Here is a 15274-nt window from a genome sequence, read left to right on the forward strand (position 1 = left end):
TGCTTAAAATTGAAAGTCCCAGTTTCTAGTAGCTCTGCATCACTTGAAGCGTCAGATAGGCAACCTTTGTTTTTGTTCATTGCTACAGCAATATACTTCACCAAAAGTGAACATCAGAGCTACATTTTTACCATACAGATAACTAGAAAAACTATCAATAAATTACATATAAAACCATCAAAATTTAGGATGCATCAATAGAATTAGTAAACACTATTCATGCAATTACTATCATTGATCGATTAACAAGTCACAAAGTTGACAGGAGGGATCATCCATACACGTTTTTTCAAACTATTTTCAAGTGGCTGAGCAATTTCTTTTATCAAATTTTCTCAGATGGGAAAGGATCAAAAGCACCCACCAATTTTTCTAACGGTCCAAACAGTGGTTGTGGGAGGTTGTTCCAATCATACCAATCCCAGCTATCACATTTATCAGGCTCAATATTTTGCGGCAATTGTTGGGGATGTGCCGAGACTGCTGCAAGCATGAATATGATGACGGCATGTACTGGTTTGCCTTCTTTGTAGAAGACATTGTTGGTGACTGTTAAAAACTTGATTTTCTCAATGAGTAAACCAGTTGCCTCCTCCACTTCTCTGTCTGCACATTCCTCAAAGCTCTCCCCTAAAAAGAATAAGAAATTTGGAATGATCACGTTAATTAGAACCACTGATCAATTGCTTGTTTGATGAACAATAGAATTCAATACACGCAAGAATAAATTTCCTGCTAACACCAAATATTAGTAATTTTCAGAATATATATACATATATATATATAAAATTTACAAGGAACTACTGCCATAAAGTAAATGAATCTTGAATGAAGTTAACTAGAGACATGAGTCAGAGGGCAAAAACAGAGAGACGAGAGAGTTCTATACTTGCCCAGTCTATGTTGATGTTCATTGAAGGTCAATCCACTGCCATTTGAACTTTGAAGCGACAATGGACTAAGCACAGGGACGGTACTACAATGCCTTATGGCTTCTTTTTGTTTTACTATTATCGATTCAAACCACCGAAGAGAGACATAAGTGGCTAAAATAATACAAGATGCAAGTATGAGAGAGAAAATGTTGTTGCTAACTATGATCTCTGCACCGACTTTTATATCAATCAACGAATCGATCACATTGGTTCACCGCTTACATATTGTTGATGGTAGTTCGTGAGCAGGACGAGGAGATCATTCCACGTAAGCCAAGAGATCTGAGATCAGTATCCAAGTGGAGATCCAAGCAACATAAGGGATTCTCTAAGTGAGGAGATTAAGAAGGGAAGGCCGGCCTCAGTACCATGTGAGCTCGAGCTTATCCAAAGATAGATATTAATGTGGTGGTTGTTCTTTAAAGGCTGATTAACACCCCTATTTATAGTGTTTATCTCCTCGGTCAATGTCTTTTGGTCCTTTAGCTGAGCCCGCTCTTATCCAAAGGCTTGATGGTCTCTTCTTCTGACGGATGAGACATTGATGGATGGGCCGCGGCGCTTTGCCCCCCCGGTTAAAGGGGGTAATGGTGCTCCTTAATTAATATGGGTCTCATCAAACGTCTTTCACAATTAATGCGTTTCTTATCCTTCATTGCTCGAGCTTAGGTACCAAGTATCATTCCCCCCTTATGTTGGCCTCGGGCTGAGGCAACCCCTTGGATCTCAGCCACCTATCCACATGTCCTCAGATTCCCGTGCTTCAGTGGGGATAGGTCCCTTTCGAGGTCCTGCCTTCATGACCTCGCAAGATCCTATCCCAATTTTATCCTGAGGTCCTCTTTGCCGAGACGAGAAGTGTGTAAACAGGTTAGTCGAGGTCACTCTTTCAGATAGCGTCCTCGAACGAGCCAGGGGGGGGGGGGGGGGAAGAGCCCATCCAACTGGAGCGGGGCGCGTCCACAGTGGAGGAAGGGTAGCGACCCCTTCCTCGGCCAGTGAGTTCAGTTATCGGATAGGTAGCTCAAGAATACCTAATCCATTATGGGCACGCCAGGTCAGCACTGGTCAGTTGTGCCTATATTGCAAAGGTGGCGCCACTTAATTAGCTGTCGTGGCGCGGTCATCAACATTTTGCCCCCCTGCTTGAGGTCATCGAGAGGGGAGCTCGAGCAAACCACTAATTTAATTTTTTGTCATTATTATTTCCACTGAAGGGTCATGTCATTTAAGTACCAAACAGTTATATCACTTCAGGGGTCGTGTCGCTTTAGCTTCTCGATCTACGTGTCACCCTTTTATTGGTATGTCAGGTTAAGACGTTTCGGGTCTCGAGTCGCGTCCTTTCGTCAGCCGGAGGCGCAACGCTTGGGATGCCGAGCCCCCATATTTAAGTCATTCCAAAACACATTTTTTTTTTTCAAAGGCACATAACAACACTTGTCCACTCATCCCTATTCACTCCTCGCAAAAAGACTTGCTGTTCAAAACAAAAGACAATGGCAATTCACGATGATGTTCCTGACATCCCTCCTTTGAACGAATGGTGAGTTGCCCCATATTTCGGTCTGAGTGACACCTTCTGGGTCAACAGTGATGTATTAAGCGAGGTTAATGAGGCTCCAGCAAGCACACTCTTGTTCGAGGGAGAGCCTTATGCACTCACCGGGGCGCCCATTCAGCCCAACTCGATTTTACGATTCAGGGTAGAGCGCGGTGACTTCCCTCACTCCAACATTGCCTTTACGAGTCAGACCGGTCATGGAAGAGAGTGAGAGTTGTGGACAGACGCGATTCTATCTGATGGTGAGTTCTCAGGGATTTTGCAGGCTTCGAAAATTACAGACGCTATCCGAAACACTCGGGAGCTAACCATGCCTCAGGATATCCACGATCTCACCCTCCTGTTATCTCGATGGAGCCGAGATACCCATACCTTTATCACCTCTTGGGGGGAATTCACCCCTACTTTGGAGGATGTGGTGCAGCTTATGTGCTTGAACGTATTTGGTGAGCATAACCCTAGCTCTTGGTCTATCCCTGAAGACGAGGTCAAACTTGCCTCCAAGCTTCGCAAAGGTGTTACCTCGGCAGGTAAGATAGCCTCGCGATTTCAAGATACTGGACTTCTTGAGGAGTTCCCGGAGACGGGCAAGAAGTGCACGTTTGTATCACTTTTGCGTTATTATTTCCGAGACTCCCCCCCCCCCCCCCCCCAGGGTCAAGAAGAGGAGGAGTTCTTCAGTGGCCCGAAGTGCAAGGATTCAGCTCGCCTTACTGCATATATCTTGTCATGGCTATCCAGATTTGTTTTTCCGGGGCCTCCTGATAACAGGCCTTGTCCTGACCTCATCCCTTTGGCCGTCAAGCTATCTTATGGCAAAAACCTGCCCTTGGCCGTTCTGTTCTTGGGTACTCTCTACCACGAGCTCGACTTGGCGCATGCCCGCATGGAGCGCTCCGTGGGTCGCATGACCGTGGTTTCTCCTGTTAACATAATTTTCCTTCAGATGTTCTTGTACGAACACTTCCCAAAGTATGGTCCTCGTCCAACCACGTTGGCTCGTGACAACGGCTTGAAGCGATCTTTCCAGTGGCACAAACTTAGCACGAAAAAGAAATTGTCGGAGTTTATTGACAGGGAGAGTTGCTTTGTAGCTCGCCCATACACCCATGGACCTCGTGTGGAGTGTTGTGCGTCGAAGGACGGCATGATGATTTCGGGCAAGTCTTTGAAACGTACTCCAGCCCTGACTATCATAGCCATGACCCTGCTTGGCTATCTTCCCGCGCTTCTTCCCCCTCATTCGGGCGTAAGTAAGGTTTACAACCCTCACAGGGTAGGTCGACAATTTGGGTTGGATCAAGGGCTTCCGAGGGATTATGGTTATGGGGTGCGACAAGATCATAGCACCTACGCTCTAGGTTTTTTGCGCTTCCTCGATTCTGCAGAGGCAGAACTCCTTGGGAATCGCTAAATTCTTCATGTGCCCTCCACTCAGAGGGTTGGGAGATGGGCTGAAAAGACGAGGACCTATTGGAAGGAGATAATTCTTTCTTTTAAGAAGTTTGTAAGTAGCACTCATGTCCCTGTCCCTGCTCGAGCCCTATTAAAGGGTGACGCCTCGTTCCGCACTTTCAAAAATACGTCTGTAGCCGCGAGGGGTAAACCTTGCAGCACAACAGGTTTACTTCCTCTACTCTTGCCAACTGCAACCGCGCCCGTGATAGCCCTCCGTGCCACTAAGGCGCGCTGGGACAAATGCAAGGCAGATCAAGACGTTAGCACCTTCATACCTGCAACTGCGTCTTCAAAGCGAGCTAAGGTAAAAGAAGCATTTTACCTCTACTTTCTTATCAACTCCATGCTGACCAGTTTATTCATCTCCCTTTCTATAGGATGCTCCAAAGGCCCCCACCGTTGCAAAGGATCCTGTTTCTTCCGAGATTCCTCATTCGCCCACCCGAGCTGGGGTTCCTTTGAGAACAAGGTCTCGCGCTAGCCATCCAAAAAGAACTCCTGCGACGACCGCGCCCACTAGTGGTGTTCTCCTCGCTCCTGAGGCGGATACCGGCCTGGCCATTCCCTCTAACCCTCTTCATATTTTTGGCAAGCGTTCTGGAGGACCCTGAGCACGCAGCGAGGGAGGTACTGTCCTCTGACTTGAACCCTCCTCCTTTGCAGCACGGGGTGGGCAAAGAGTTGATCCCCCTAGCCCGCGGCTTAGGCAGGTTTGACGAGGAGACCGGGGAGGTTAATACCTCGGCAGATCCTACTATGGGAATTTTTAACATCGAGCGAAGCCCAAGTCGCTCGCCATCCCATAGAGGAGGTACTATCCTTTTTTTCCCCCTCCCCCCCCCCCCCTCTTCTTTTTTTTTTTTTTTTTTTTTTTTTTTTTTTTTTTTTTTTTTTTTTTTTTTTTTTTAACGATTGGTTATCCATCCCTTAGGTGCCGAGGTAGCTACGTCTGACGTGGCTGAAGCTGCAGCTGGTTCAGAGGGTCGTTTCCCCGATCGCGTGGGCGAGGACAGCGATACCAGTTCGCAGGTCGAGATTGTTCATGTGCTACCTCGAGAGTCTCTTGCCGAGTTGCAGCAGATGGTGGATTCAGCCATCAGATCTCTTCCTGAGGGTGACGGTTTGGATGAAATGCAGAGCTCGAATGCCAGCAGTAACTCGTCCCATGATGACACCTCAGAATCGAACTATTTGAGGCATGAAGTCAACCAAGCTGAGGGTAATAGATTGATTCGGCCGGCCTCTAGTGAGGATGCAACCGAGAGAGAAGTTAACTTACCAACAAGAGGTCAGGCCGCGAATCCTATAGAGCCAGATCAAGAGACGGATGACCCTTTACACGTGCTGTGGGGTGGAATCACCGTTTCTGCCGCCGAGGCTAAGATTTTGGACGAGGTTCAAGCAAAATACCCCCAAACCTTTGGGGATCTTGAAGGGCTGCTGCCTTTGTTCTGGACTTTGTGTATAAAACCACATGCGAGTTGGTAGTTGGCCTTCGAGAAGCTCGAGATCGTACCCTGGCCAAGAAAGATCTTGATTCCCTCGATCGTCTCCTCACTAATTTGGGCCGAGCGCAGATCAACGTAGGCTGGGCCTGCGACATCCTTTTGCGAATTAAGGCCTTGGGGGAGCGCGAAAGGATGGTAGAAGAAATCAAAGACCTTCGCGATCAGGTCATCGAAGAGGAATGAGTGCTGTATAACGAAAAGATCCGCTTAGCCGAGCTGCAAGAGCAGGTGAACTCGACAGAACAGCATATTGCTTCTTTAAAGGATGAAATCGAGTGCAGGTCATCTCAACTCGGCCCTACTGTTTTAGTTTTAGGCGATTTACCCTGATATTATAACACCTTGTACTAGGGTATTCTGAGAATATGTCAATTTATGCAACTTGTAGACTTTGAAAGTATTACAATCTTTTATTAATAGAACGGTCTCTTTTTTTATTATTATCGTGCATCTTTCTTTTTTTTTGAGCAATGTCATGAAAATTATTATAAATGACCTTTGCAAGTCATTAATATGAATCAAAAATCATAAATGGCTTTTAGCCGAGGCCAGGTGATACCATGGTTGCTATAAGTAACCTCTTCCAGAGTTGAGATAGACTAGAGGCTCTTACAAATGATCAGTGTTTTTTTTTTTTTGCATGACCTCTACCAGAGATAAGGCCAACCAGGAATTTTGATTCAGGAAGTAAAAAAGTGAAAAAAAACAACATGCCAGGCATTAGAAAACGAGAGGGAGGCGCAGAGCCCCCTCGAGCTTTTCTTAACATCTTACATGAGTTCTTGCATTATAATAACAGGGCCTCGAATGAGGCTTTCAAATTAGAAGTAATATTTCTTCAACCACTTGGCATTGAACGTGCCCAATATCTTTCTGCTTCCAATCCTTCCAATATCGTAATTCCCACTAGAGCTGGCAGCCCTTACCTCGAAGGGACCCTCCCACTTTGGTGTGAACTTTGGTGCAGACGAGTTTCGCATCACATGTGTCGCCGTCTTCAAAACCAAGTCGCCCTCTTGAAACGCTCGAGGTCGAACAGTGGCATTGTAGGCCCGAGCCACCCTCCTTTGGTAAACCACCATTTTGCTCTTCGCTTGCTTCCTCTGCTCCTGAAGCCCCTCAAGCTCCCTGATCCGGTGGTCAAACTGCAGCTGGCTCCGTTCGGCTAGACTTCTAGAAGGAACTGCTATTTCAACCGGGAGCACCGCTTCTGTTCTATACACCAGGGAGAAAGGCGTTGCACCAATAGCTCCTCTTGTTGTGGTACGGTATGCCCAAAGTGCGAATGGCAGCTGCTCAACCCACTTGTCATGCTGCTCCTTCAGTGTTCGACTCAGGATTCGAATCAGTGTCTTATTGGTGGCCTCAGCTTGTCCATTGCCTTTTGGATAGTAGGGCGTTGATTTACGGTGAGCCACCCGATACCTTTAGAGAAGCGCACGGACCCGACTGTTGATGAAGGGTATTCCATTGTCTGAAACAATGACTCGAGGTACACCGAAACGGCATATAATATTTTCTTTGATGAAGTTTGCCACTACTTGCCCGGTTGCCGTTGACAGGGCTATCGCCTCGACCCACTTAGTGTAGACCTCCGTCGCTACTAATATCCACTTCATTTTTTTGGACTTGGGTGAGATTGGTCCTATCAAATCCATAGCGCAGGTGTGGAATGGCCAAGGCACGTCCGTGGGATGCAATTCCACAGCTGGCGAGTGGATGGCATTATTGTGGAGTTGGCATTCCCGACACCTTCGAGCGTAGTCTTTGCTGTCAGCTTGCATAGTAGGCCAATAATAGCCCAATTGTATAATGCGATTGTACAATTTCTTCCACCATTGGTGTTCATCATCGTGGGCTTGCTTCAGAACTTCGCGAGCTTCGGCCAAATTGACGCATCGCTTAGCCTTACCATCAAAGCCTCGCCTCATTAGCTCGCCGCTGCAAATGAAGAATTGGCTTGCCTCCTTTCTGAGTAGAGTAGCCTCCCCAGGATCCTGCAGGAGCGACCGATTTTCAAAATACTCCACATACTTGTGTCTCCAGCCTTCCTCGACAATGGCCACAGATTGGTTCCCCTCGAACAGCTCTCGACAATTGTGGCATGCTTTCTGAATAGCCGCTGCCCCCTTTGCCATCGTCGGCCAATAGTATCTTTGCCTTTGTATTCTTCAGTACAAGCTTAATGAATTGTCGCCACATGTGTGCCTATGAATTTCGCCCAACACTTTACTGGCTTCCTTTCTTCCAACACACCTTGCTAGAGTTCCTCCGGGTGCCCTGAAATACAATACCCCCAGATACACTGAAAATTTTTTAAGTTCCATCAAAGGAATCTCACCCACACCACCTTTCAGCTGCGACTCATAAGGGTCTTGCCAATCCTTATCCTCAGATTCTGCAAATTGTGCGTTATACAGACACGACTCATTCTTCCTGTAAATACGGATGTCTAATGATTCCCCTGTAATCTCGACTTTGGATGCCAGAGTGGCCAGAGCGTCCAGATGTCGATTAGCAGTCCTCGGCGCGTGGGTTATTTGAAGTTCACTAAAATGACCACTGAGCTTCTGGATAATGGTTTTGTATGCCGCCAAAGCCGGCTCTTTGATGGCACAAGAGCCATCTAGTTGTTTTACCACCAAGTTTGAATCTCCTTGCACGTGCAAACGCTTGATTTTAGCTTCTCGTGCTGCCAGAAGACCTAGCACCAGAGCTTCGTATTCTGCCGTGTTATTGGAACATCCGAAGTGAGCTTGTATGAAAGATTTCGGGCTTGCCCCCCCTCAGGGGTCAATACTACTCTTGCGCCGCCTCCCGTAGAGGTAGATGATCCATCAAATGACAGCGTCCAAATCATGTTTTCATCCGCGCAACAAATTGACTCGAACTCGTCGAGGGGAAGGTCATCGTGCACCGGCTCGAAATTCCCAGAAGGGAATTGGGCTATCAGATCAGCCATGGCCTGACTCAGAATAGCACGAGGTGCTAGGCATTGGATATCGAACTCGGCCAACATCAAAAGCCACCGCGCCACTCGTCCAGAGATGATCGATCGCGAGAGTAGGTATCTCAGCGGGTCACACTTGGTGATAAGATGAATGGTATGGGCTAAGAAATAATGGCGGAATTTCTTAGCTGCAAACGCGAGGGAGAGACAATGGCGCTCTATCGAAGAATAGCGTGCCTCAGCACCTTGCACAACTCGGCTGATGTAATACACGAGGCGCTCTTGACCATCCTTTTCCTGGGCGAGAAGCACTCCAATAGAGCATTCTGTCGAGGTAATGTAAAGTCTGAGGGGGATCCCTATCCGAGGGGCCACTATGGTGGTTGGCGAGGAAAGCAGTCCCCTGAGACGGTTGAGAGCTTGCTGGTGCTCCTCACTCCATCTGAACTCGGATTTTTTCTTCATCAGAGCGCCAAAAGCATGAGTCATCTCGGCAAGCGCAGGTATAAAGCGTCGTAGATATGAGACCCGCCCTACCAAACTCTTTAGTTGCTTGAGAGATTGTGGCGGAGGCATTTCTATGATAGCTCGGGCCTTGCTTTGCTCGATGTCGATCCCTTGACGATGCACTATGAAACCCAAGAAACGGCCAGCCTCGACCCCAAAGGTACATTTCAGCGGATTCATCCTTAGCTTGAACTTCCGACATCTTTCGAAGACACTTCTCAGATTAGCCAAATATTCACTGCGAACTCGGGATTTCACCACCAGATCATCCACATAGTCTTCCATTTGCCTGTGTAACATGTCATGGAAAATAGCTGTCATGGCCCGCTGGTAAGTGGCTCCTGCGCTCTTCAAGCCGAAGGGCATGACTGTAAAATAGAAGTTCCCCATGGGGGTGCGGAATGTTGTTTTCTCTGCATCACACTGCGCCATTCTTATTTGATTATATCCGCTGTATCCATCCATGAACGAGAACATCTCATGCCCTGAGGTCGAGTCTACCAAGTTGTCAATTATAGGCAGCGGAAAATCATCTTTAGGACATGCCTTATTCAGATCTCTAAAATCAACACAAACTCTGATTTTTCCATTTTTCTTCTTCACCGGAACCACATTCGCTAACCACGTAGGATGTTGAATTGGTTTGATAAAGCCGGCTCACAAAAGCTTCTGTACCTCCTCCTTTATTTGTAACTCAAGCTCTGGCCGAAAGCTCCTTTGCGCCTGCTTAACCGGGCAAGCATCCGGTCGCACATTGAGATGGTGAGCCACTACTTGAGGGCCTAGTCTGGGCATTTCTTCGTTTGTCCAAGCAAAGACATCTTCGAACTCTTTGAGCAGAGCTACCAATGCCGCTTTCTCATTTCCTTCTAGCTTTTTATACACATAGACTACCCGGGAGCGGCCATCATTGGCTTAGTTGACTTCCTCTACTTCATCCTGACTGAGCCGAGCAGATTCGCCTGACTCCGTTTTGGCTTCCTCCTCCAAGCTCGGGGATTATACCTAACACGACTCCACTCGGGGGCGCGGTCTTGCCCGAGATCGTGCCCCCCAACACCATCATAAACGGTACGCTATCCTCCCGTCAGACAAACATATCCTTTTGCAGACAGCTGGACTCCTCTTTTGGTTAGCAGCCAGCCCTGGCATTCTCTCCTTCTTTGGTTGGTTAATCTCCTCCCATTTCGGTAGAGGAAAGGCCCTCAATGGCTGGGGCTCCTCTGTATCTTCTAACTCGTTAAAGAATCCAGCCTCCACCATATGAGACTCTCTTTTAGTAAATGGTCGATCAGAGCAACGGACCATTACTTGTTTCCCGTTCCAGAACCCCTTCATGCATTGGTGATACGAGGATGGTACGATCCCGAACTTGTGCATCCAACCTCGACCCATAAGCAAATGGTAAGAGGTATTTGAATCAATGACATGAAATTTCACCGAACTTTTAAACTTCCCAATGGCCAGTTTGGCCGTCACGTGTCCCTCAGTTCTCCGGATATCACTTCCAAACCCGGCGATTTCAGTTGGCCTTCGGACAAGTTTCTCGTCTGGGAGACCGCTGCGGCGAAAGACTTCCAGAGGCATGATATTGAGGGACGACTCGACCCCGTTGAGCGACGCCGTGACGTACAGTGGCCTGTTGTGCAGAGTAGGGACACACTTGTCTTCCTCTGTAAAGACTATAGCTGACCCAGCTGACTTTTGTGATACAGGGAGTAACGCGATAGACGCTACCTCTTTAACACCATCCTTCGCCGCTAGCCACAAAAACTTCGCTATTTCCTTCTGAGCAAAAGGAGAAAAATCCATCTTTTGGAGAATATTCTTGACGGGCCGTTCCCAATAAACGAAACGCATCTAGGTCGTGTTCATCTACCAGCGCGACCTGGTCGGCATCCTCCTCGGCCCCTTCCTTGCCAATTGCCATTTCCGATACCATCATCGCTACACCTCGATCGTGCGCAGGGAAAGGCTCTTCTCTCACATCCCTGGGGGGAAGAATGAGCTCGCCACTAGCAATCCGCCTATGGAAAGTATTTCGCAACGCCCAACAGTCATAGGTTAGGTGACGAGTATGCCAGTGATACAAGCAATACTTCGGAGTAGCTATCTCCTCTAGTGTGGGCTCGCGGGCCACCTCGGGCAGCCTGATGTCTCCATGTTGGATCCATTTCTTAAGAATGGTCTCTACTTCCTCTAGAGTGCATGGGAATGGCGGAGGAGCCTCGTCCGGATTCTTCGAGCGGGGAATACGGGCTGGCCTTGTGCCCCTCTTATTTGGAGATTCGTCCACAGCCGAAACTTGAGGTCTACGCCTGCCTCGATACTCTTCCTGTGTAGCGGCCTGTGCACAAATAGTGAGGTTACTTGCTAAATCCCGGGATGCCTCTATCAAGTCGGCGAAAGTGAGGAGCTTGAGGTTAATGAGATGGATTCGGTAAGACCCCTTCATGCCTTGTATGCAAATCTTGGCCAGCGCCTCCTCTTCATGGGTTTGATAGCATTCCATGGCTCAGTCATGAAATCTATGGACGTAGGTAAGTAAATCCTCTCCCGGGCCTTGAGTCTCTTTAGTCAAGGAAAGTGTAGTCACCATTTCCTCTGCCTGAAAGAACTTTGACTGGAAAATCGTGGCTAATTGGTTCAGGTAGTGAGCGACCCGGATTCCAAATTCGCATACCACTTGTAGGCCCTATCCGTGAGAGTTTTTGAAAACTCCCTAAGACGCAGGGTATGATCGTTTCCAAAGGGCCCCAGAGCCTCAATGAACCGTACCACATGCTCTCAGGGGTTCCTTTTCCTTCCATCAAACTTGCTAAACTTGGGGATCAAGTACCCTGGGGGGTAAGGGAGAAGCGCGATGGATTGTGCGTAGGGTGGTTCAGGGGCCACCTCCTGCATCAACATACTTTTTTCGTTTCGCAGCAGTGTTTGCAGGTCCGCCATAGTTACATATGGCGACCGCTGCGCAGAGTCCTGTTGATGTCCAAATCCCTCTGAGCCCGTGTCTCTGTGACAAGCCTCTCTCCGACTGGTACTCGGCATACTCAACCTTGCAGGCGCCGTAAGAGAAGTACTGAAGAGAGTTCGGCGAGCCCGCGGCGGTGTATCCCGCGATCGCCTGTGTCGACCAGTGGCTCGCCTTGCCTCAGCTGACGACGAGAACGTCTGTCGTGCTGGATTGTCTGGGGTTGCATGTTCACCATAGAGAGTAACACTCGGATTTGCGCCTTGCCGCAGTGCTCCTTGGTCAGCAATCTGCGGCAGTAGAGTCACTTCCTCCCTCTGAGTGCCTTCAAGCTGCTCCATTCTGTGCGACAGTGCTTTATGGGCTTCGACCAGCGCATCAGGATAGATAATCCTAGTTCTGGGGAAGTACGACCCAGGCATACTTACAGACCTATCATAGCCCTCACCTAAGGCAGGGCTGGTTTGAGAGGGCGGACTGATCTCTCGTATGCTTGACATAGGTGAAGCGCTCCTCCCTAGTGAAATCGCCAAAATGTTGATGGTAGTTCGCGAGCAGGACGAGGAGATCGTTCCACGTAAACCAAGAGATCTGAGATCAGTATCCAAATGGAGATCCAAGCAACACAAGGGATTCTTTAACTGAGGAGATTAAGAAAGGGAAGGCCGGCCTCAATACCATGTGAGCTCGAGCTTATCCAAAGATAGATATTAATGTGGTGATTGTTATTTAAAGGCTGATTAACACCCCTATTTATAGTGTTTATCTCCTCGGTCAATGTCTTTTGGTCCTTTAGCTGAGCCCGCTCTTATCCAAAGGCTTGATGGTCTCTTCTTCTGACGGATGAGACATTGATGAATGGGCCGCGGCGCTTTGCCCCCCGGTTAAAGGGGGTAATGGCGCTCCTTAATTAATATGGGTCTCATCAAACGTCTTTCACAATTAATGCGTTTCTTATCCTTCATTGCTTGAGCTTAGGTACCAAGTATCCTTTCCCCATTGTGTTGGCCTCGGGCTGAGGCGTCCCCTTGGATCTCAGCCACCTATCCACATGTCCTCAGATTCCCGTGCTTCAGTGGGGATAGGTCCCTTTCGAGGTCCTGCCTTCATGACCTCGCAAGATCCTATCCTAATTTTATCCCGAGGTCCTCTTTGCCGAGACGGGAAGTGTGTAAACAGGTTAGTCGAGGTCGCTCTTTCAGAGAGCGTCCTCGAATGAGCCAAGGGGGGGAAGAGCCCATCCGACTGGAGCGGGGCGCGTCCACAGTGGAGGAAGGGTAGCGACCCCTTCCTCAGCTAGTGAGTTCAGTTATCGGATAGGTAGCTCGAGAATACCTAATCCATTATGGGCACGCCAGGTCAGCACTGGCCAGTTGTGCCTATATTGCAGAGGTGGCGTCACTTAATCAGCTGTCGTGGCGCGGTCATCAACACATATATTTTTTCTTAACCTTCCATATGAGAGCAACCACCACATTTTCTATCTCCAATGGAATCATTGGTTGAGACTTGAAAATCATCTGCCAATATATCTTTGCTGACATCTTTATTGTCAAATAAGATTCAAAATTAGAAGCCTAAGTCTCCCACTGATTTTCGAAATTAAAGCAATACAAGTGAGATAGCAAGGAGATAGATGTAACGACAGATTTACTTAAAGTTATGACCTAGAGTAGAATGATGAAATGGGATTAGTATAACCGAATTCAAATAGGCAGTACAAGATTTTGTTGAGTTGAGTTGGAAATTGTAAAGTAATGATTAGTAAAAGCATTTAAGTTGTTACAACTATATAACTTAAATGTTGAGTTTTGCTATAAAAACCGAAATTATAGGCTGATGGAATTGTGCAAATTTAACCAATTGGCCAAATTAAGTTACAAAAGTAAAATGCAGAAGATTAATTGAAAACTAGTCCGATAGCCTCAGAGTTATTAGAATTTTTCAATTAGGGAAAAACAAAAATAGCATTTTTCAATGGTTTTAAGAATTCAAATCAATTTTCCATTAAATCAGTCATCTAATGGAATATTAGAGCAAACTCATCTCTTTTGAGGACTTGGTATTTGAGCATTACGTCGAACACTTGGAGTGCTATAATTTAAGTCTTCCAATAGCTTCTTAGGCTCATTAAACTTATATGGTAAAAATTATCTTTCTCTGTTTCTCAGTTTCATAATGAAATTATGATCGATTCATTATTCACCATTGTGCAAATTCAGCTCATTCAAATTATTTTCCATTTTCAATTTAAATTTCAAAAAAAAAAAATGGAAGAAGCTTTTTTTCCCCAATTTTTCTTCTTGTTTGAGAAAAATAGAGTATTATCGAGATACAATACCAAATATATAAGCCCTGAGATTCCTAGAATATAATAGAACGCTCTGTGTAGATGTTTATGCGCACGTTTGTGTGTGTGTATATATATATATAGTGTGCGCTTATAGGTATGAGTGCATATAAGTGTATTTGCGTGCTTGTATATATATGCATATAGATTAGGGACTGACCAAATTCGAGGTGGCCGCCGGGAAGGGCAAAGGTGTTGTGACCGATGGAGGAGCGCCGCCGTCCCAGCAGCACCGTCTTGTCTTTCAATAGGAACACCGCCACCCCAAATTTTGGCACCGGCGACGGCGACACGTTCTCCATTTCGGTGTTGATCTGACATGCCACCGGTACCGGTGGTTGTTTTTATGCTCTCGAGTCTCAAGTCTCAAGTCTCACGAAAGTTACACGACGTCTGTTTTTCCCGCCATTGGTGTGGACTTTGGACTTGGGCTACTCGTAGAAAAATTGGGCCCATGTTCAACGCTCAGGTCCAAAATGGCGGCCCACTGACCACTAACTAACATATTTTTGTTATTACTATGAATATTTATTAACTGTAATATTTTATTTACGGTCACTGATTATGACAACAAGAATAGTGGCACTGTCACTTTACCTAACATTGTTTTTTAATTAAAAATAAGTTTGACAACTAATTTGGAATCATTAGACGTGATGTGGTAGTTCGGTGGTAGGACACATAGTACTTATGGCCGAAGTTACGGGTTAAATCTCCATTCTATCAATATGTCACTTGCTTTAATTTTTCTTTTTTGACAACTAATTTGAAATTATTAGATGTGATGATAATTCGGTGGTAGGACATGTAGTACTTGTGGCCGAAGGCACAGGTTTAAATCTCTATTCTATCAATATGTCACTTGCTTTAATTTTTATTTTTTTATTATTATTTTTTAAAAAAAAAAAACTAATTTGGAATCATTTTGACGTATAACAAAATGAATTAATTGTTTTTTTTTATTTACTTTCAATATTATAAAAGATATGTACACATGTCATATTAATAACTTATTTTTCAAGAATTAACGT

General features: G+C 46.5%; 1 protein-coding gene across 1 annotated transcript; it reads right to left on the minus strand.

The window, feature by feature from the left end:
- Nucleotides 1-223: 223 nt before the first annotated feature.
- LOC132286519 (nudix hydrolase 1-like) lies at nucleotides 224-14625 on the minus strand. The gene is made up of 2 exons (XM_059788875.1): nucleotides 14404-14625; nucleotides 224-630 (listed from the first exon to the last, which is right to left on the minus strand). The coding sequence occupies exons 1-2, from the start codon at nucleotides 14543-14545 to the stop codon at nucleotides 326-328; spliced, it is 447 nt and encodes a 148-aa protein (XP_059644858.1). The 5' UTR covers nucleotides 14546-14625; the 3' UTR covers nucleotides 224-325.
- Between the last annotated feature and the right edge of the window lie 649 nt (nucleotides 14626-15274).

The sequence above is a fragment of the Cornus florida genome, unplaced genomic scaffold, assembly GCF_030987335.1.
Source record: "Cornus florida cultivar Cherokee Brave unplaced genomic scaffold, ASM3098733v1 CherokeeBrave_3.0.0_Hap2_Chr02, whole genome shotgun sequence".
In the NCBI taxonomy this organism is placed as follows: domain Eukaryota; kingdom Viridiplantae; phylum Streptophyta; class Magnoliopsida; order Cornales; family Cornaceae; genus Cornus; species Cornus florida.

Excerpts from the sequence above, each read along its gene's own strand:
- LOC132286519 (XM_059788875.1), bottom strand. The coding sequence starts at position 14,545 with ATGGAGAACGTGTCGCCGTCGCCGGTGCCAAAATTTGGGGTGGCGGTG. Across the intron at positions 631-14,403 it reads CGGCGGCCACCTCGAATTTG|GGGAGAGCTTTGAGGAATGT; the intron begins GTCAGTCCCTAA and ends TATTCTTTTTAG.